At 37.6% G+C, this 21,067-nt stretch overlaps 1 protein-coding gene across 4 annotated transcripts in view; it reads left to right on the top strand.

Annotated features, from left to right (window-relative positions):
• The window catches only part of LOC131248653 (intermembrane lipid transfer protein VPS13), a 199,594-nt gene that overhangs the window by 30,259 nt on the left and 148,268 nt on the right, over positions 1-21,067 (top strand). For all 4 annotated transcript variants that reach the window (XM_058249032.1, XM_058249031.1, XM_058249036.1 and 1 more), the window contains exon 8: positions 7,139-7,346. In XM_058249032.1, coding sequence (XP_058105015.1) covers positions 7,139-7,346 — 208 coding nt within the window. The remainder of the gene's footprint in view (positions 1-7,138; positions 7,347-21,067) is intronic.

The raw sequence follows: 21,067 nt of genomic DNA, 5'->3' as shown, positions 1-21,067 counted from the left end.
CATGACGTCTTAGACAAAATACCACATTCCTGCAAGAAGGACAGAAAAACAGTAGACATGTATTCCCCCTCACTATTAGAATGGAGGGATTTGATGGAACAATGAAATTGAGTACACACTTCATGATAAAACACTTTAAATGCATCAAACACTTCACTTTTAGATTTCAAAAGATAAATCCAAGTCTTGCGTGAATAATCATCAATAAAGGTAACAAAATATCTGAATCCAAAAGTGGAGGTAATCGAGCTGGTCCTCAGACATCCGAGTGAACCAGAAGAAAAGGTTGAGATTTCCTCCCAGAAGAGTTAGGAGGAAACATAGCACGATGATGTTTAGACAATTCACAATCATCACAACATAATGGTTTAGTGACAGATAAGGAGGGAAACGAAAGTCTCAATCTAGCTATGAATGGGTGGCCTAAGCGGCAATGCCACCGAGTCATGCACTCTCGATCTAGAGAATGGGTACTAGAAGTGGCAACGTGTGTATTATCGAGAAGAAAAACGCCTCCTCGCTCATGCCCCCCACCAATCACTCTCTTCGTTTGTAGGTCCTGAAACAAACAATAAGAAGGGAAGAAGGTAATGAAACAATTGAATGCTTTAGTAAGAGAGCTAACGGACAATAAGTTTAATGGAAAACAAGGCACATGTAAGACTGATGACAAAGACAAGGAAGAAGAAAAAGGGATGGAACCAATCCCAAGGATGGGAGATTGGGTTCCATCTGCGACTGTGACATACTGAGCGTGAGGAGAAAGAGAATAAGAAGAAAATAATTGAAACTTACCAGTCATATGGGAGGAAGCTCCAGAGTCGATGACCCAGGAGGTAGGAGAAGATGACGCAAGAAGGGCAATACCTGACTGGGCCGAAGCTGCGTGAGAAGGCTCAGGAATATCACGAATGTGAAGCCGCATAAGGGCATCATATGCAGCCCGAAAAATAATAAGAGACTCCTCTAAAGTAGACTGCTCAGTTGTCGGGGTGGAAGACTGTCTCAGAAGCAACTGTGGATGCAACAGAAGCAGCGGCATACGTAGGACGACCATATATCTACTAACAATAATCAATAGTGTGATTAGTTCCACCGCAATGTGAACAAATGCGGGAACCATCACGTCCTCGTCCACGTCCACCACGACCATGAAGACTACGGTCGCCACAATTGCGATCTCCTTCTCGGCCTCTACCACGACCACCAAAACTAGAAATGCGCCCTGAACTCAAGGATGGTACCGGAAGACCAAGAGAGGACTGATCGCCTGCAAGATGTGTCGAACGCTCGGGTGACACAAATGAATGAGAAGGAAGAGTAAAGACAGTAGCACGCTGACACATGACATAGACTCTCATCAATGGGGGAAGAGGATGTTGCATAACAACCTGATCTTGAACATGAAGATAATCAAAATTCAACCCAGATAGGAACTGCATGATACAAGTATTATCCTGCTGCTTATGAGCATGTTCATGATCCTCTTTACATTTGGAAGGAAGAGGCTGATACATATCCAACTCATCCCACATACCCCGAAGCGTCGAATAGTAATCTTTTAAGGATCTGGAGTTTTGTTGAAACCGATCAATTTCTTGAATCAGCTGGAACACCCGTGAAAAATTCCGAGATTCCGAGAACATATCATGAAGCATATCCCAAATGCCTTTAGCCGCGGATAAAAACATCACTGAGTGGCTAATCGAGGAATCCATACTATTTAACAACCATGCAATAACTTGATAATTCTCCATTGTCCAAGACTTGTAGGTAACATCAGTAGAGCTTGGGGGATCATCCAAAATATACGACAACTTGTTACAGGCTCCTAAAAATACTTTTATAGATTGTGCCCATTGAAGATAGTTGTCACCATTTAACTTAGTGGAGGTTATCTGCAAGGGGTTGCATTCAAGAGGCCCTATGCCAAGAGATGAGGGCCCTTTGTCAGCCATAGGAGAGTCCAAGAGAGATAAACCTATGCCAAGAGACGCCTTACGCCAAGAAGGATTGATTCAAACTACTCTATCTCACTCAATCCTTCAAAATAATAAGAGATAAACCTTAAACAAATATCAATCATTCAAAATACTATGAAACACAGTAAAAAAAAAAGGCCTAACCGAGTGAAAAACGGCCCAGCTGCATGTCCGTTTGAGGTTAAAAACCTCTCAAACATTGATCTTAAGTAAAAAATCCTCCATGGGTAGCTTGGGAGGAAGATTTTGGTCCATCTTGAGCAAAGAAACGAAAGAAAAGTAGATCGAAGAAAAACGAAAGATGGGCCTGATTTTCGAATTTCTCTATTTCGCCCAAAATACCATGAAAGGAGGTCCAATAAATTCTGAAAAAATCATGACAAATCTTCTAAAATCAAGATCTATCAAACCCCTAAACTTTTAGCTCAAACGGAGTCCATGTGTCCGTACAACGCTGACGTCAGACGTATGGCTATTGATGTCAGCAAGGTGACGTGTCGCCTCTCAATCTGTTGGATGCGGAATGCCTGGATCTAGGCTCTGATACCAAGTAGAGAATGGTTTGGTGATAATAATAGAGGAGAATATTGAGAGAGAAGAAGAAGAAGGAGAGCTTGGGAGAGATGTAGTGTTAGGCTTACTTGCCCTAACACATAATATTTTATTATAATAAAGCATATAGTACACCGCAGGAGAAGAGGGAAGTGTACACATGCACTTACACTAAAAGGGGCCACTAACCACATACACAATGCACTAACATTCTCTATAGAATTTCTGGAAAGAAAGTTTCAAACACGTGGAACTTTTGATGCGATCACTAGGATGCCTGGTCCAAAAGGACTCTGGAGGGTCGTTTCGAGGAGTGTCCAATTCTTGGTATAAAGATCCTTGTAATAATGTTTGATATTGTGTTTTTTGTCATCTGACCATACAATGCCAACTACTGTTAATCAATGTTTTAAATATCGATGATATTGGCCGATATATCCCACAATATATCTTGCATCCCACCTGTGCGATACGAAACGCACAGTTAGTGCTGATATATCCTACATGTTTGATCCGATGAGCATTTCCAATTTTCGATCCTTTTTTTTTTTAAATTGAAATTATGTTAAATTAGTGTCAAATGGTTACAAATCCATTGGCTCTTCATGTTTTGTATGAAAAATCATAGAGTTGGGGGGTTAATTTCGATGTCCATTGGTTCTTCATGTTCTCCACATTTATTTTTTTTTTTTGAAAATTTCCTTCAACTAGCTGTTAATTGATTTGAGACTAATTTCATAGTATTTAGGAGTATATGACGTGATAATCACATACATTCTAATTTTGAAATTTTAGTGCAGGTGGTCTAATGGAAAGTTCAAAATTTCCCTAATTTTTCCCAAATTGCTTGCAATTTTGCACTCCAAACATGAAATCAAGCATGTATGAGGGTTGATCTACTAATTTGTTAACTCCTCGTCAATTTTCAAAAAACAAAAATCATTTTTAATTAAAAAGTAATAAAATATTATTAAAATATTTTATTTTTCGAAATGTCCATTCAACCAACCGTCAATTGAGACTAATTTCAAAGTATTTAGGAGTGTTTGATGAAACGATCATCACATACACTCTAAATGTTATGCATTCAATTTGAATACAGTTGCATTAGTTCAGTCAGGCAACACATAGCTTAGGACTCTATACGAATGAAACCTATTATGTGCACTTATTTTTTGAGACGTTATGATTTAAAAGTGTGTGTTAGGTTCTTTTTTTAACAATCCCCGAAGTTTCATTGAAAAATTCAACTATTTTCCCAATGTTTCCCCATGTATCCCAAAAAGTGCGATAAATTACCCGTTAAAAACGATATATCCTGTGCGATAACTGATTGGTATCTGTATCCCAAGGATGCGATACGTAACGTGATACCGATATTTCGAACATTGCTGTTAAGTAATCTATTTTGAACAATCTTCCTTATTTAATTGTGATGTATGAGCTTGGCTTTAATGTCTCTCACAGTAGTGGACAATACTTTCTAAGCCTTTCACAGACCATTTTTCTTGAATGACATGATTCTTTATGATGAAAAAGAAAATCATTTTGGAAAATTTTGAAATGGAGGTCACTACAACTCCGTGAATTTCTTTGGCTCTTTTTTTTTTTTTTTTTTTTTTTGCGGTTTCAAAAATAGGATTCTTGGTCCTCTTTCCAATCTTATATACTCAAGAACACAATGGGGTTACATAGCATAATAATGGACATCCATCAGAGGTTATAGTGTGCAAGTAATTGAAAACTTTTGAGGCCTTATCTGAGCTTTCACTTTTGCATTAAAATTATGAATTGCATGGTCCCTCCTCTTATAGTGCTCAAACACCCTTTTAGAATAGTTTTGAGCAATGCAATCCCAAAGGGGATGCAAATGGATCAAATAAAGAAAAGCAAGATCACAGGGAAGAACACCTACAATCCACTAGGCAAGTGCTGCTGATTACCAAAACCTCCTCTCAAATCTTCTATTAATTCAAGCACCAAATAGAGAATAGTGTTTTTTTTTTTTTTCAAATTCCAAATATCATCATGATAATGCTTCACACATGAAGCCTAGCCTTATATTGGCTTAAAGCAAAAGAAATAAACCCTAATAAAATAGAAAGCGACCAAATGCTTTGAATTCCGTAACCACCGTAGGGCCTCATGTAAATTGGCCATAACTCACTCAAACGACATCAAAATTGCACGATGTTGGGCTTGTTTGAAGTTAACTCAATAGGCAATCAAATGGGACCAATTTCATGTCATTTTGGTATCGTTTGGTGCCCCTAAAGTGGCCCACCAAAAGAGTGATGAACATGTAAGAGGGAAATTTCCATGGCTAAATCTAACCCAAATACTATGAATTTAAGAGCCATATAGGGCCTCACATTGCAAGCTGATTGTTGATCTCATAATATTTATCATTAGACCGTTGATCCCGTCCAAATCATTAACTAAGACAATATGAGTGGTAGTATTTATTAGATCTTTGATTAACAAGCTTGTGTGGTCATTTAGTTGCAGCAAGGAACATCTTGATATATCAATCATGAACAAATTTTGGTTGTTCTCTACCATATTGACATTCTTTATTTATTTTCTTTTGACGAATTTCTTTTAGGAAATCCAAACAAAATTGGGTCTTAACCTCATTTTTTGGCTTGTCCGAAACCTAATCATTGTATTTATAGGATCAATTCTCAGTGTATCCATGGCCAAGCTTTCCAGTATTGGCAAAAAATCTTTCCATCAAGGGAAATATCAAATGTATTGCACGATATATCAATGGATTAAAAATATCTGTACCGTATTGGCCAATGCGTGTGTATTGTATCTGTATCAGCTTGATATGATACACGATGTGGGGCTGTATCTGCCCTAGCTAAGAAAATGGGCGATATCAATCTGTGTCGGGTGTATTGGCACCGATATGGCCGACATGACCATAAAGGCCCAAATTTGAAATTTTTTTTTCCAAATTCTCTCTCTCTCTCTTTGTCTCTCTCTCTCTTAAAATTTCCATTTAGACAATGGAGGAAGCTTATAAAATCATTTTAGACTAGATCTAGTGCATATTTTGGAGATCATAACGAAAGATTTTGAGTGAGATTTGACTAATCGAAGCTGAATGGACTAAAGATAGGATAGATTCTTGAATATCTCATTGTTTCCCCTTTTTTTTTTTGGTATTTTTCCTTAATTCTTACTGTCTGATATTGGCCAACACCGATATGCGACACCTATATCATATCATTTTTCAGCTAGGCTGATATGCCCTTGTATTGATATTCAGAACCATGGATATATCGTGATATTATGAATATCACGATATATTGTCAAATTCCCCATCATATATTCAGAACCATGGTTTGCTCCCCACAAACACGAGTTCGATTCCCCTCCCCATGGATTACCCGATGCATGTGGTTGGCGGGTGATTGCATGCATCCGCAGGGAATAGTCTCTCTTCAAAAGGGGGCGGGGACACCCTGTCATCATTAAAAAAAAAAAAAAAACACTATCAATCAATACATGTGATATATTTCATTTATTGAATGAGAAGTGTAAATTCAAGGGAAACTAGAAAAGAATTCCCGAAAGTTGAAAAATCCTAGCGCAGTTGTTCATAGGTATGTTTTGACAGCTCCGCTCGAGTTCTTTTGCATTAAAACACAATTTTGCTGGAGAAATGATGATGTGAGAGCAGAATCAGGCAGAAACCTATTTGGTGAAAATTGTTAGCTTTAGCTGTTTACATTCATTCTTTTTTGATAGATTGGGAAGAAAACTAGTCCAAAACCATATCTATGAATGATTTTCATGCATTGACATGGATTTGAAGCAAAAAATTTTGATTTTGAAGTGGAAAAAGAAGAAATTGGGAAAATCTGAATTTCTTCATTTTTTACCCATTAAAATTTTCAATTTAGTGTGGAAAATAATATGTTGATGAATTTATGCTGATCTGCAAACTGGCCACAACATTCCTTTTAGGAAAAAAAAAATCAATTTTAATTTCAAAATAATTAAAAATACATTTTAGAAATTTATTGGATTAGTTATAGACATTGAATAAATAAGTGAATTATTTCTATTAAATAACTGGATGTTTTTATTAAAAACAATTAGTACATTAACAACATACTAATTAAAAATATACTTTTGAATATAAATTGAAAAAAATCTTATTAATTAGTAGATAATAAATATATCACGAGGGAAAGATTCAAAAGGTTAAAAAGCTATCGCTAAATTCCATTTGCACTCTTTCTATTGTTTATTTTATTCTTTTGAGTCTTAAGGACACTTTTGTCGAATACCTAAGTTCGGGTCAGATATAGGTAAGTACTTTCTTCTTTTCCAGTATATTTGATTAACATTGACTTTTACCCTTCTTCAAACCTGTTCATTGACATAATTTGAGTTGAATTCAATGATTGCCTTCTTGATGTTTTATCTGCATGGGCAACCTTGTCCTCAAATTGTGCTATTAGACAGCACTTTATGATCATTTGAAGTGTTTTCATGAACATACCCTTCTATCGTAATCACATTACAGACAGGCTTATTTTTGTAGCGTTCAATTCCAATTTAATTCTGAAATCTTTCAATATTCTCAGATCGTGTAGTGGGAAACTAAGAGGTGGTCAAGTTAACAAGATTGTGGAGATTTTGAGTTTGGGAATATATTGTAACACATTTGAAGAAGCGTCAAATTCGCTGGACATTGGCAATGCTGACGGCTCCCAGTTATGCTGCGATCCACATATTGTCATTGATAGATCTGATTATATACTGGCCCCATTTGATGTAACTGTGTCTTTGGTGGTATGTGGATTCCAATTCTATTGGTTTATGTTTACCTTTTGTTTGTACCTAAGTTTCACCTCATTTTTCAGACATCTTGCAACTGTCAACAATTATTGGGCAAAATTGTGCCTGTGACGTGATTCTGTCAGTTGTTTTATGTATCCATTTGTAAAATTTGTGTAGCAGTTGTCTCGTGTTGCCTTGACTCATGGAATTTCTTATTCTTACCATAAAATAGTGTGGTTAAGTTTCTTGTTTTGTTCAGCGACATTATACTTGTTCAAGTGCGTAGTTGTTGGTTCTTCATTGCAGTGCTTGTTAATTTAGTATGGATAATTTTTATCTGTTGCTCTGAATATGCGTTCATAAAAGCATTAGTTCAAGTTGGTCTCATAGAATATTCTCATTTCTGAACATGCTTTGATTTAATGATGCTTGATTCATTTTGTTGCTATTTTTTTGGAAACATATAGGAGTTGAGTTCATCAGTTATCTTCTGTTACGTTTCTCTTTTCTGTTTTGCGCTGAAATTTTAAAGCTGTTGGATATCCTTATTTCTCAATTAGCCAGATTTGTTTTGATTCTGTGGAGAGTCTGCTGCCATTACACCCAAACTTGGCACAATTGACAATTTGACGCAGATTGAGATTTGAGTGTTTTTCTTCTATTTATGGCTTTTAGCTTTGGGAGTTGGAATTCCTAAACAAAAATAGAGAATCTATTGTGGTACTATGCTGATGTTCGATTTGATAGAAGATCGAAGTAATCTCCAAGACTTGTCAACCCCACTGCAATTGAGCTTGCCACCTCTAGAGTGAATTGTGGATTGTTTGGCTGGTGCTGTCTCACTGAGGTTGCCTCTTCTTGTTCCCTTCTTTTGATTATTAATAAACTTCCATTATTCATCTCATGGCCTTCACTTGATATGGAAGTACCCGGTTCCCCCGAAGTTACAGGTCTTTGGATGGCTGGCAGGGAACAGGAAAATCCTAATTGTGGATAACCTTAGAAGAAAAGGAATGACCCTAACCAACGTTTGCATGTGCTGCTTAAAGGCGGAAGAAACAGTGGAGCATTTGCTTATTCACTGTACGTTTGTCTCCAGCATTTGGTCAGATATCTTTTCTTGCTTCAAAATTAGTTGGTGTTTTCCCAAAGACGTGGATCTCTTCCTGAAAGCTTGGCATGGTATCAGATTAGGCATCTCGAAAACTCAGCTATGGCGGATGGCATTCTTGCCACATGGTGGTCTGTGTGGACAGAAAGAAATAACCGATGCTTCCGAAACGAATCAAAACCGTCTCACTTAGTGGGTCCCAATGTCAAATGTCTTATTGCTGAATGGGCCTCCCATTCTGATGTTCTTAAAGATGTAGATTTACACTTTTTGGGGCCTAGTTAATTTCTGCTCCCTCAGCAGATTTTAACTTTGTTGTAGTTCCATTTCTTTCTTTAATATAATCAATTATCTTCCACCAACCCCCACACCCCCCAAAAAAAAAAAAAAAAACACTTCCATTATTCATCAGAAAGAGAATACATGGAACATTTGATCATATCTTGCTTTTCGATATTTTTCTAATTGTGTTTTTAGAGGGAAGTGGGTTGTTTGGGAATGGATATCCCCGGGATGTTTTGGAATGGGCATTTGGGGCATCTGGGCCTAGGAATGTGAAGGATTCTAAAATTTTGTCTTTGCTTAGGTTGTAATTTTGGGGTTGTATTCCCCCCCTCCCCCACTAAAATAAAAATAAAAAAAATCATCTTGCAATTTATGATTTTTGACTTGTGCTCTCATCCCCTTAGATATTGTTTGGATTCATGATGGAGGTTATTGCATCAGTTCGAGACCAGTTGGCAACTTGATGTAACCTTCCTTTATCCGGGTTTCAGACAGACAATAGGAGCACAAAACTCCCAGAGGTGCAATGTATTACATAGGTTGATTGCAATCAAGTGCTATCTAATAGTCTATTACATAGGTTGATTGCAATCAATGAGAACGAGGCATTTGCAGGAAGAGATCCCATTGTGTATGTTGTTTGTAGACAACATAGTTTTGATTGACAAGACCAGGGTGTAAATACAGAGCTAGATTTATGGAGAGGTGCTTTAGAATCTAAAGGTTTTAAAATAAGTCGGACTAAAATAGAGTATCTGGATTGCAATTTTAGCAACAATAGGAGTGGAGATGAGGAATTAGTTAAGATTGCTGACCAAGAAGTTTCCCAAAATGACCAATTTTGATATCTTTGGTTGATAATTCATGACAAGAGCGATTGGGCAAGATGTTGCCCATAGAATTCAAGCGGGTTGGAAGAAATGGAGATGTGCCTCTAGAGTTTTATGTGATCGTCGTGTACCACTCAAACCAAAAGGGAGATTTTATAGGATAACTATAAGACCAGCCATGCTATATGGGGCAAAGTGTTGGGCAATTAAGGAACAACATGTTCATAGATGTTGAGATGGATGAGTGGCAACGGGAGGAAGGATAGAATTACAAATGAACGTATTCGAGGGAACTTAGGAGTAGCATGAATAAGTAATAAGATGAGGGAACATAGATCGTTTGGTCATTTAGAACTGTGCCGGTTAGGAGTGAGTTGGTATGAGAAGGTTCTAAAAAGGCAAGGAGAAGGCCCAAAAGGACGTGGGTGAAGGTAGTAAGAAAAGACTATTGTCTAGTTGAAGGTATGACCCTTGATAGAGTGGAATGGAGGAACACAATTCATGTAGCTGACCCCAGTTAGTTGGGATAAAGCTTAGATGATGATGATCAATGACTATGGTATTGATAATATTGGCTTTCGGTATTGCACCTTGGCGATACGAAACCCCTGGGAAGTATCCTGATTTCTTGGTGTTGATGATATATCGACGATATATTGGGATGTATCAGCGATATCATTGATATGAGAGAGGGTTTTGTTTTCTTAAAAAAGAAAAAAGAGAAGAGAATGAAAAAAACATTCCTTGGTCATCCTCTCTGTGTCTCCTTCGCCTTCTCCTTCTCCTCCCCTCCTTCCACTTCTCTCTCTCTCTCTCTCTCTCTCTCTCTCTCTCTCTCTCTCTCTCTCTCTTCTTGTCATCTTGTGTCTGCCAATGCCTGCAATTGACGGACGCATCTTTCGAAATAAGAAGGGACGTGCAGCGACCATGGGGCCCACCTTGATGTATGTGTTGTATTTCCTTGTTTTCCATTTGTGTTGCTAGCTCATTTTAGGGCATGAACCCAAAAAATGAAGCGGATCCAAATCTCGGGTGGACCACACCGCATGAAATTGTGATAATTGAATGCCCACCATTAAAAATTTCTTAGGGTCCACCGTACTATTTATTTGCCATCCAACCTGTTGATAAGTTCACACGGACCTGGATGAAGGGAAAACACAAGTATTAGCTTGATCCAAAACTTGTGGCCCACAAATTTTTTAATGGTCAATAACCGCTGTTTCCTATGGTGTGGTCCACTTGAGATTTAGATTTGCTTCATTTTTGGGCCCATGCCCGTAAATGAGTAAGTAAAACAGATTGACAATGTGGATATACAACACTTGCATCAAGGTGGGCCCCATGATCACGACCTGATCACTTGACTGAATCCGCTCCTAAAAGGCTGCCAATGAAGTGTCATTCATCAATCTATTTAAAAGGTGATCCCACCATGATGCTTATTGGAAATCCACCCTGACCACTAGGTGGGTCACCCAACGCTAGGCCGGGGGCCAAATAATCAGCCCCATCCATGATTCAAGTGGACCACATGATTGGGAATAGTGTACAGGGCAATGCTCCTCCAGTCCAAACTGTTTCCCTTGGTGTGGCCCACGTGAATAATGTTTGGGCCTGATTTTTGGGCCCCATGCCCAAATTATGTTGTAGTATCTAATGGTTGGAGTGGGTTTTACATAATCATCATGGTAAGCCCTGTAAAAATCAAGGGTGGATTTCTCTCCATACTGTTTTCTTTGGTTTGGCCCACTTGAATCACAGGTCAACCTCATTTTTTGGACTGGGCCTAACTGGATGTTACACATCCAATGGTCGGAGTGGATCTCACATACACATCAATGTGGGCCTAAAAAAATAAGGGTGTCTCATAATTTTTTTAATCAATCACTACTGTTCCTGTGGCACGGTCCACCTGAGATTTGGATCTGCTTTGTTTTTGGGCCCATGCCCTAAATGTGTTGGCAAAATGGATTTGTTGAAGTAGGCCCATCTTGTATTGATGTCCCTTGAGTTTTTTTTTTTTAAAGATTGTTTGAACGTTCCTAACCATTGATTTATGGATAGTTGTTTGTTGAAACAAGACCATTGGATGTTTTTCATTCTTAGCTGCCCAATAAATGTCCACCAATCTCATTCAGACGAGGAAATAAATCTAATTTCTTAGTTATGAGACATAATGATGGGGATATCAGAGGATCTACTCAGGTGTACTAGAGACGGAGATGACCACCCACATCAGTGCAACTTTCTTAATAGATGGGAGACGAGTTTCAGATGGGGCCCGCTGGGCCATTTTGAAGACCCCACATGCATTGAACGTGCATAAAGAAGACCCCATCTTGGGATGATGCATGTGGGCTACTTAGGATACCATTTTAGTCGTAAGATTTTCATTTCGTGTCGATCCGATCGTTGGATCTTGTCGATTGGGCCATCGGGCCACCAGATCCTCCAGATCCGAGCCCTTGGACTCTGATCTTGCTTTTTTTTTTTTTCCTTAAAAAAAATTATGATTTTTGTTATTTTTAGGATTTATTTGATGGTTGAGATTGATAATAAATGTTTTAGTTTTGTTATTTTGGATGATGAGCCATTTCACTTAAGTGAGTGGCATAGTCGTAATTATTCCGAATTTTAATTATAAAAGCACATGGGGGGTGGAGGTCCAACCCTAGTGGTGTTATTGAGAAGAAAGATAAAAAGAGAAAAGCTCTTTCGTGTGAAGGAATTTTTCTCCTTGTGTTTTATGGATTGTGAGAAACCCTCCCTTCCAATTGAATTGTGGAAGGGTAGAAGCTTGTTTGGTGGTGCATTCCCCAAGGTACATCATTTATATTTCTTTTCTTCAAAATGTACTTTTCTTCTTCTCTTGTCTTCCTCTTTCCCCTTCCATTACAACCTTCTAAACCCATCAAAACCCCACTCAATCCTCCCTCTCTTTCTTCTCCTTTACCTAGCCACGTGTGGGCTCTCGTTTGGGGTTTTCTCTCTTTGATTTTCCTCCAAACCTCCCTAATTCTTAGATCGTTTAAATCCCTAAAAACCTCATTCCTATATCTCCATCCATGAATGTAAAGCCCTAATGAAAATATGATTTTTTTGTGAAACTTTTCCCAAACCAGAATTTTGCTTTCATCTTTGTCTATCCATGTGGTTGTTGCACTATCCGCACTAGATTGGAAGTCCCTACTTCCAAGTGGGCCACTCTTGAGTTATTTTATATTTTTGTGCATCGCGTATGTGATAACCTAGGATATTCATATTATAAATCTAAATTTCCGAATCTATTATGTGGATATGCTTGATTTTACTTGTTGATTGCTGACATTAATGTGTAATTGATCTCTTATCTTACATCCTAGGATATTTTCCATCATCCTACATCACATAATTTGGATAATTTAATTTCAATTACTTTATCCCACATGTGCAATTTTTAAAAATAATTAGTGGGTGTGTTTTCATACATCTTATATGATTTGTAAATCATATGGATTGATTCTAAATATAATTGCATCACTTTAGTCAGACAACGCATAGATTAGGACCCTATACAAAGGAAACCTGTTATGTGCACCTTTTTTTCTTTTTTTTTTTTTTGTTGATCTTTTGATTTCTAAGGTGTATTGATGTCTTTTTATCATCCACTGAAGTTTCATTGAAAATTCAACCAATTTCCCAATGTTTCCCAAAAACAGCGATACATCTGATATTTCCCATGTAATAACCAATATATTTCCGTATTCCAAGGGTGCGATACATCCGTGATAATAATATGGAAAACATTGATGATGATGATCTCAGCCCCTCACAATTTTACATTCTGATGCAACTTTAGAACATTGGCTTCGTAATGCGATCTGCCTTGGACAAACTTGACCTATTGTTGTTCCCTCAGCTCTTGGAAGCTCACCGCAATTCCGCACCATGTCTAGGCATAGATATGTTTTAATCAAGTTTGTTCATGTATGAGTGCATTTATGATGTGAGCCAATGTTCTAAAGATGTATTGGATTAACAAAATTGGTTTCGTTATCCACATAAAGCTCCTTTTCATGAATTCCTAAACCCAAAACCTGCTAATACTTGAGCTTCCTCACAGCCCCTCTTGCATGGTCATCACAATTCCGCACCATGTCTAGGTACAGATATTAATTGATCAGGTTTGTCACTGGATGACTGCATTTATGATGTAAGCTAATGTTCTAAAGTTTTATTGGATTGATAAAACTGGTTTTGTTATTCACATAAAGCTCCTTTACACGAGTTCCTAAACCCAAAACCTGTTAATGACTGAAAATACCTAAACTACCCAAAAAAATCTTCACAGTTAAATTTTATGCAACTGTCCTTAAACTGAGAGCTCCCTCACATCTCCTGTTGCTAGCTCCTCTTTCAAAGTCATCACAATTCCGCACCATGTCTAGGTACAGATATGAATTGATCAGGTTTGTCGATGAATGACTGCATTTATGATGTAAGCCAATGTTCTAAAGTTTTATTGGATTGATAAAACTGGTTTTATTATCCAAATAAACCTCCTTTACATGAGTTCCTAAACCCAAAAGCTGCTAATGACTAAAAATACCTAAACTACCCAATAAATTCTTCACAGTTAAATTTTATGCAACTATCCTTAAACTTCCATACTAATTGGCTAATACCCAAAAACAGAGAGCTCCCTCACATCTCCTGTTGCAAGTTCACTGGAATTCTGCACCATGTCTAGGTATAGGTATGAATTGCAATTCCGCACCATGTCTAGATCATAGATATGAATTGCTCAAGTTTGTCCATGTACGAGTGCATTTATGGTGGAAGTCAATGTTCTAAAGTTGTATTAGATTGACAAAACTGGTTTCGCAGTCCACATAAAGCTCCTTCATGTGAATTCCTAAACTCAAAACCTTTTAATGATTGAAAATACCTGAACTACCCAAAAATTTCTTCACACTTAGATTTTATGTATCAATCCTTATTCACACCAATTGGCAAATATGCAAAAATGTCTGTAAAGGGGGCTGCATGAGCCACGTGCCCTCTTTTTTGTGATCAAGTGATCGGTCGCTCCCATACAACTCTTGCAAGCTCACCACAATTCCGCACCATGTCTAGGTTCAGAAATTAAATGATCAAGTTCGTCCATGGATGTGTGCATTTATGTTGTAAACCAATTTTCTAAAGTTGTATTGGATTGACAAAGCTGGTTTTGTTATCCACATAAAGCAACTTTGCATGAGTTTCTAAACTCAAAGCCTCTAATAATTGAAAATACCTAAACTACCCAAAAATTTCTTCACAGTTAAATTTATGTAACTATCCTTAAACTTTCATACCAATTGGCTAATATCCAAAAACAGAGAGCTCCCTCACAGCTCCTCTTGCAGGCTCACCACAAATTTGCACCATGTCTAGTAGGTATGGATGTTAATTGATCAAGTTTGTCCATGAATGAATGCATTTATGATAGAAGCCAATGTTCTAAAGTTGTATTGGATTGACAAAACTGGTTTTGTTATCCCACATGAAGCTACTTTGAGTGAGTTCCTAAACCCAAAACCTACTAAAAAAGTAATGATTGAAAATACCTTGACTACCCAAAAAATTCTTCACAGTTAAATTTATATAACTATCCTTAAACTTTCATACCAATTGGCTAATACCCAAAAACAGAGCTCCCTCACATCTCCCCTTGCAAGCTCACTACAATTCTACACCCTGTCTAGGTATAAATATTAATTGGCCTTTGTCCAAGGATGAGTGCATTTATGGTGGAAGCCAATATTCTAAAGTTGTATTGGATTGACAAAACTGGTTTCATAATCCACACAATGCTCCTTCGCATGAGTTCCTAACCCAAAACCTGCTAATGCTTGAAAATACCTGAACTACCCAAAAATTTCTTGACAAAAATTGACAAGGTGAGATTTCCATTTCTTCATCAGAAGATGAGTCCCCTTTGAACCCAGAATGAAAGTCCCGACGTCCCCTAGACCCTCCGACATAAGTCAACATCATCTGAATTTATAGACAGTTAAATTTTATATAACTATCCTTAAACTTCCATACCAGTTGGCTTGTACCCAAAATATTGTCTGTAAATAAATTGAGGAATGAAATAAATTCCAAAGTGACCTTGCAGAGAAGGGGGCTGCATGACCCACTTGTTCTCTTTATTGTGATCCAATGATCTCTTTTGCATTTCGCCAAACTGATTTTTTTCTGGCCATTTTTGTGCCATTACAAATCCTGCAAGTTCCTTCAAATTCTAACTTAGCTTGCCCTTGCGTAAGAACATATGAGGGTAGAGTCGTAGACTATGTGAGTAGGAAAAGTAGTGCAGCTGGAAATCACATTGGCTTCCATTAATAGATCCCTTTGATTCAATTCTTTCAACCTTGTGCCCCGAGACAGATTTGAGTCATGAAATAAGAAGAATCCAGATCTAATTGTTTATAAATTGACTCAAAGAAGAAAAGCTTGTGGCAAATTAAGAAGGGAAGAGCTAACAACATATACTAGAAATCTAAGGAAACACATGCCTCCAAGTAACACATGCAGGAGATGAGGTTTCACTTTAAGAGAATGAAGAGACTATCGTAAACTCAAACTCTAGTTGGCATTACATGTCCATAGAAGGGTTATTGTATAGGCCTAAAATTGAAAATAAAATCCTAGTCCAAAGAAATTTACTAAATTTCCCTTAAACTTTTTTCCCTATAGTTTCAATTGTATCCCTTTATTTTAAAAGCAATTAACTAGACAGTAAACCTTCCAACATGTGTAACCATGTGGGTTCACACATGTTATCATGCAGGATCCTACGTGTGATTATTTGGGATCCGACATGTAGTGAACAGGCTCCCATGTAGAGCTGTGGCTATGCTTACTTCAGTAGTGCTTCCTATATTGGAAATAACTAGGTTCCTTCGACTGCTTCTTCTTTTGGCACTAATTGGATCTACACTGTACACAAAGGTGACACGTGATTGTGCCATTTCTTTAACTCGTTGATTGTAATCAACCTTTGTAATAGACTTTAATATAGTGTTTGATTATAATCAACCTATGTAATAGTCTATCACATCGTGCTCATGGGAGTTTTGTTCTCTCATTGCTAGTCCCTAGTATGGATGGAGGGTTGTGTTAGGTTGGTAGTTGGCATCAAACTTATGCCATACCTTTCATTCTGAATCCGAATAATATGACATCCCAAACTCACACTAGGGTGTTCTCTGTGACCGATGTGCTACATCGGAACTCGCGTATAGTGAGAAATGGACTAGGGTTCGCTAGGGCATACCACGGAAGTGATGAGCTGCAACAATGCCCGATTGCTATGAGAAGTAGGCAAGGTTCCCGTGCCATTTTGAATGCGAGCAAGTGAAGTAGCTAGTCCAGTCCAGGAGAGTAGGATTTATCTTGCCACGTGGAATATATGAACATTGATAGGTAAGAGTATGGAGTTCGTAGATATGATGAACACATGAGCGTTAACATAACCTGCGAATAGGAGATCAAGTGGAAAGGGGTTGAGACTCAAGAAATTGATGGATATAAACTTCGGAATAAAGGAAAGGATAATGATAGAAATGGGGCAGAAATAGTGGTAAATAAAGATTTAAAGGATAAAGTTATAGATGTTAGGAGAGTAAGTGATAATCTTTTATTAATAAAACTTGTGTTAGAAGAGGAGATAATCAACGTTATTAGTGCATATGCGCCGCACGTAGGATTAAAGGATAGAATCAAGAGACAATCTGTTGAACAATCCCAAGTGTAGGACTGCGCAATAGTAATAACTCGGTGAGACCAAGGTCGATCCACATGGAATTGGGTTGAGAAGACAATTAGAACTAATCGAGTGGTCTGGGTTTTTAATCCAGTGGAAGAAAAAGAGGGTTTAAATAATAATTAAAAACAACTAAGGATCCATGAATTCCCACATAACAAAGTCTGAAACTAAATTCTTCTTTTCAAGTTGATAACTCAACTAAAATCAGATTCCAATCCATTCTAATCGGAAAATAAAACCATAAATCCACCCATAAACGTTCAACAAGATATATGAATTGAGATAGATCGATCTTTCATGAAGATCTAGGCAATTGATCACAGGGAATCAAAAACATCTATTGTATCCGGAGTTAACAATAGATCAATTGATTTAGAGGCATCTATTGTACCCGGAGTTAACAATAGATCAATCGATTTTATAGATCAATTCCTTCTCCAATCTAGGACTTCAATAAAAAACAATCACAATTCAACATTCAAAACCAATAACTTGAATTAAAAATGAATTAAATATCAAAATTCATCAAGATGTTCATCTCTTAGCCTTAATTAAGAGATTAGCCTAGCATGGATAACATCTTTAAAAAAAAAGAAGGAAAGTTGAACTAGAACCGAAGGTTGAGATGGAAGAATGATGCCGGAAAAGCTTTGTCTTCCCGTTCTCTCCACCATACCCTAACTCTTAGGGACGTCTTAGAGACATTTATAGTTTTGGAGCTCCAAGTTTCGCACTGCCTTAGAAATTTCGTGAACTTATGCACTGACCGCATCTGTCAATAGGAGCTTTGATAGGATCAAGACCTGTCAAGAGTTTGTCGATATGATTGAAGATGCGCTCGATGGAATTGAAGAATGTCCAAAAGCTCTCCAGCAATGAGCTTTTAAAATTCATGATTTTCTCGATGGGATCGAAGGAACTATCTAGCAAGCTTTATGGAAAATACAGAATTTCTCAATATGTGGCTCGATCGCATCGAGTCCTATCGATGGCTTGTCGATGGGATCGATACTCCTATTGATGGGATCGATAAGTGCTGATTTTCTTCACTTCTCCTTCGATGCATTCAATCTTCAATTCTTTGCTTTGATACGTTGCTTCCTTGGATCTTTAGTCCTTCAAATCTTCATTTTCATGCTCCATTCTTTCATTCTTCAATCTCTACTTCTTTTGGGCTTTAAATCACCACTTTGTACATACATTCAACTTTAGTTCCAAAATCACCTCGCATGTAGAAAACATCTCTAATTAGATCGATTAAACACCTAAATGCATGGGAAACTAATGCATGTGAGAGGATAAATATGCAATATTTGAGTTTGAACACAATCCTGGAGGATATGGATGGACCAATGCATGGCATTCCGAATGGAGATGCGATATTTGTAGGAGGAAATTTAAATAGTCATGTATGAAAAGGAAGTATAGAATATGAGTGTACATGGAGGATATGGTTTTGGGGGAATAAATGAGATGGGGATGCTATCCATGATTTCACTACGGCGTATAATCTTAATTCTACTCTAGTGAACACATACTTAAAGAAGAGATGATATTTAATAACTTTCAAAGTGGATCATATATAAGCCATTTATTATTATTATTATTATTATTTTTTAAAGAGGTAACAACACTTAATTAGAAAGCCCCAAACGTGGACAAAGAATTCAACCCATAGGACTGAAAACAAAACTAAAATAAAAGAAGGCTGCTTGAGGCGTGCTTAACATAGGCCGCCCAACCTGACACTAAAAATTTGAATTTATAAATAACATCTTCAACACTCGTACACTATTTCCTAAAAAAATGCCCATTTCTAGCTCCTCATAAGAGCCCACAAAACAACCATTAAGTTCAATCTCCTAATAGCCTTTTCGGCTTTGCCAACTCCACCCCTATGCCAAGCCCAAAGCAACTCCCCCACATATTTCGACGTTGGTCCATCCTAGGTAGGTGACCATTTCTGAAAAGCATCGTCCCTTGACCCTAGTGTCAACACCACTTTCTAGACCATGTCTCCTTCCCTAAAAGCTTTTCCTTTAATCTTTTTGTTATAAGCTCGAGCAACCTTAGTTTTGTTGGCTATAATGGAATCCAAGGCGTTTAATTGCATTTCGTGTAATTCCTCTAACTCGACCAACATGGCCTCTGTGAACCTAGTCGAGGTTAAGCCAGTTTGATATGTAACCCTAAGGGATGGCATAATAACTTCTAGAGGTAATACTGCATCACGCTCATAGGTGAGTGCAAAAGGACTTACCCCAATACTAGACTAAGGCGAATTCTGATAAGCTCACAAGGCTTCAGATAACTTAGTATGCCATTCATGCGGGTTGTCATCGATCATCTTCCTTAAGATATTTTTATGGCTTTGTTACTAGCCTCAGCCTGGTCATTAGCCTGAGCATAGTAAGGCATCAAATGCAATATTTTGATCTTGCATTGCTCGGCCATCACATTCACTTCCTTGGTTATTTTGGTCGACATAGTTGTTCAAGAAGATGTAAGATTGAAGAAATTTCATAACGAATGGAGGAAAAGTACTGTGCTACCTATTTGTAAGAATAAAGGAGACATACAAACCTGCACTATCATGGATTAAATTTATGTGCCATATAATGAAATATTGGGAGAGAGTCATTGAGCAAAGAGTAAGGCATGTGACGAATGTATCGGAAAATTAGTTTGGTTTCATGCCTAGGAGGTCTACCATTGAAGCTATAATCCTACTTAGACATTTGATGGAGAAATATAGGGAGAGGAGGTTGGATTTCTACATGGTCTTTATGGGCATAAAGAAAGCATAAATTAAGGTCTCTAAAGAGTTAATTTGGTGGGTGTTGGGAAAGAATGGAGTTTCGAAATGATATTGATGCAGGACTGATGCATGAATTGAGTAACATGCGAGATCAAATGGCCGAATTAAGATATTTAATAAAAAAACACAAACATCGCTATAGTCATCACAAATGTCATGAAAATCAAAAGAAAACCATGCATAATCCTAGCCTAAGCTACCAACATCGTAACTCAAGATCACTAAATAAAAAGAAACTAGGATTTAATGGATGTATGAACATCCAGTTAGCATAGGATATAGTCTATTTCAAAATAAAAAACTTAATACAATCTAGGGTGAAAATTAGGATTTTGCTAATTTGAGAAAGTAGGAAATTTAGAAGATTTAGGTTTAGAGTTAGGGTTTCGAGGATGGAAGAAAGGGGTTTTGATATAATGATGGTGGGAAACCAAAAGGGGAAGGTGGGTTTCACACGTGTGGCCGTACGGTCACACGTGTGGTGTGGGAGGATGTGTTTAGGTCAGTTAGGGTTTGGATTGTAGATGAATATGGAAAAGTTGAGTTTGGGAGAAGACGAAGATTTGGGATGGGAGAATTAAGAATCTGAAGAAAATACCCGGATGTGGAAGAAAAGAGAAAATGGTGTGGGGATAGATGGAGACCTCGCACCTCTGTTGATGAAGACTAGCCTCGGACCAATCTTCCTTCCAAATTGCATGGAAGTATCTTCAAATCGCATGAAGATGGGAAAAGAAAGCAAGAGCTTCTCTCTCTCTCTCTCTCTCTCTCTCTCTTTTAATCACGAAATTCAATGAGGGAGAGGTCACACGCCCTCCTCTTTTTATAGATCTAAGAAGTTTCAAAAATTACAAAAATCCCCTATCTTGTGAACTTTAACGAAAATAGCCA

Source organism: Magnolia sinica, chromosome 6 (genome assembly GCF_029962835.1).
Source record: "Magnolia sinica isolate HGM2019 chromosome 6, MsV1, whole genome shotgun sequence".
NCBI lineage: Eukaryota > Viridiplantae > Streptophyta > Magnoliopsida > Magnoliales > Magnoliaceae > Magnolia > Magnolia sinica.
Note: the sequence above shows the minus strand (reverse complement) of the source record. Positions and strands in the feature narration are given on the sequence as shown.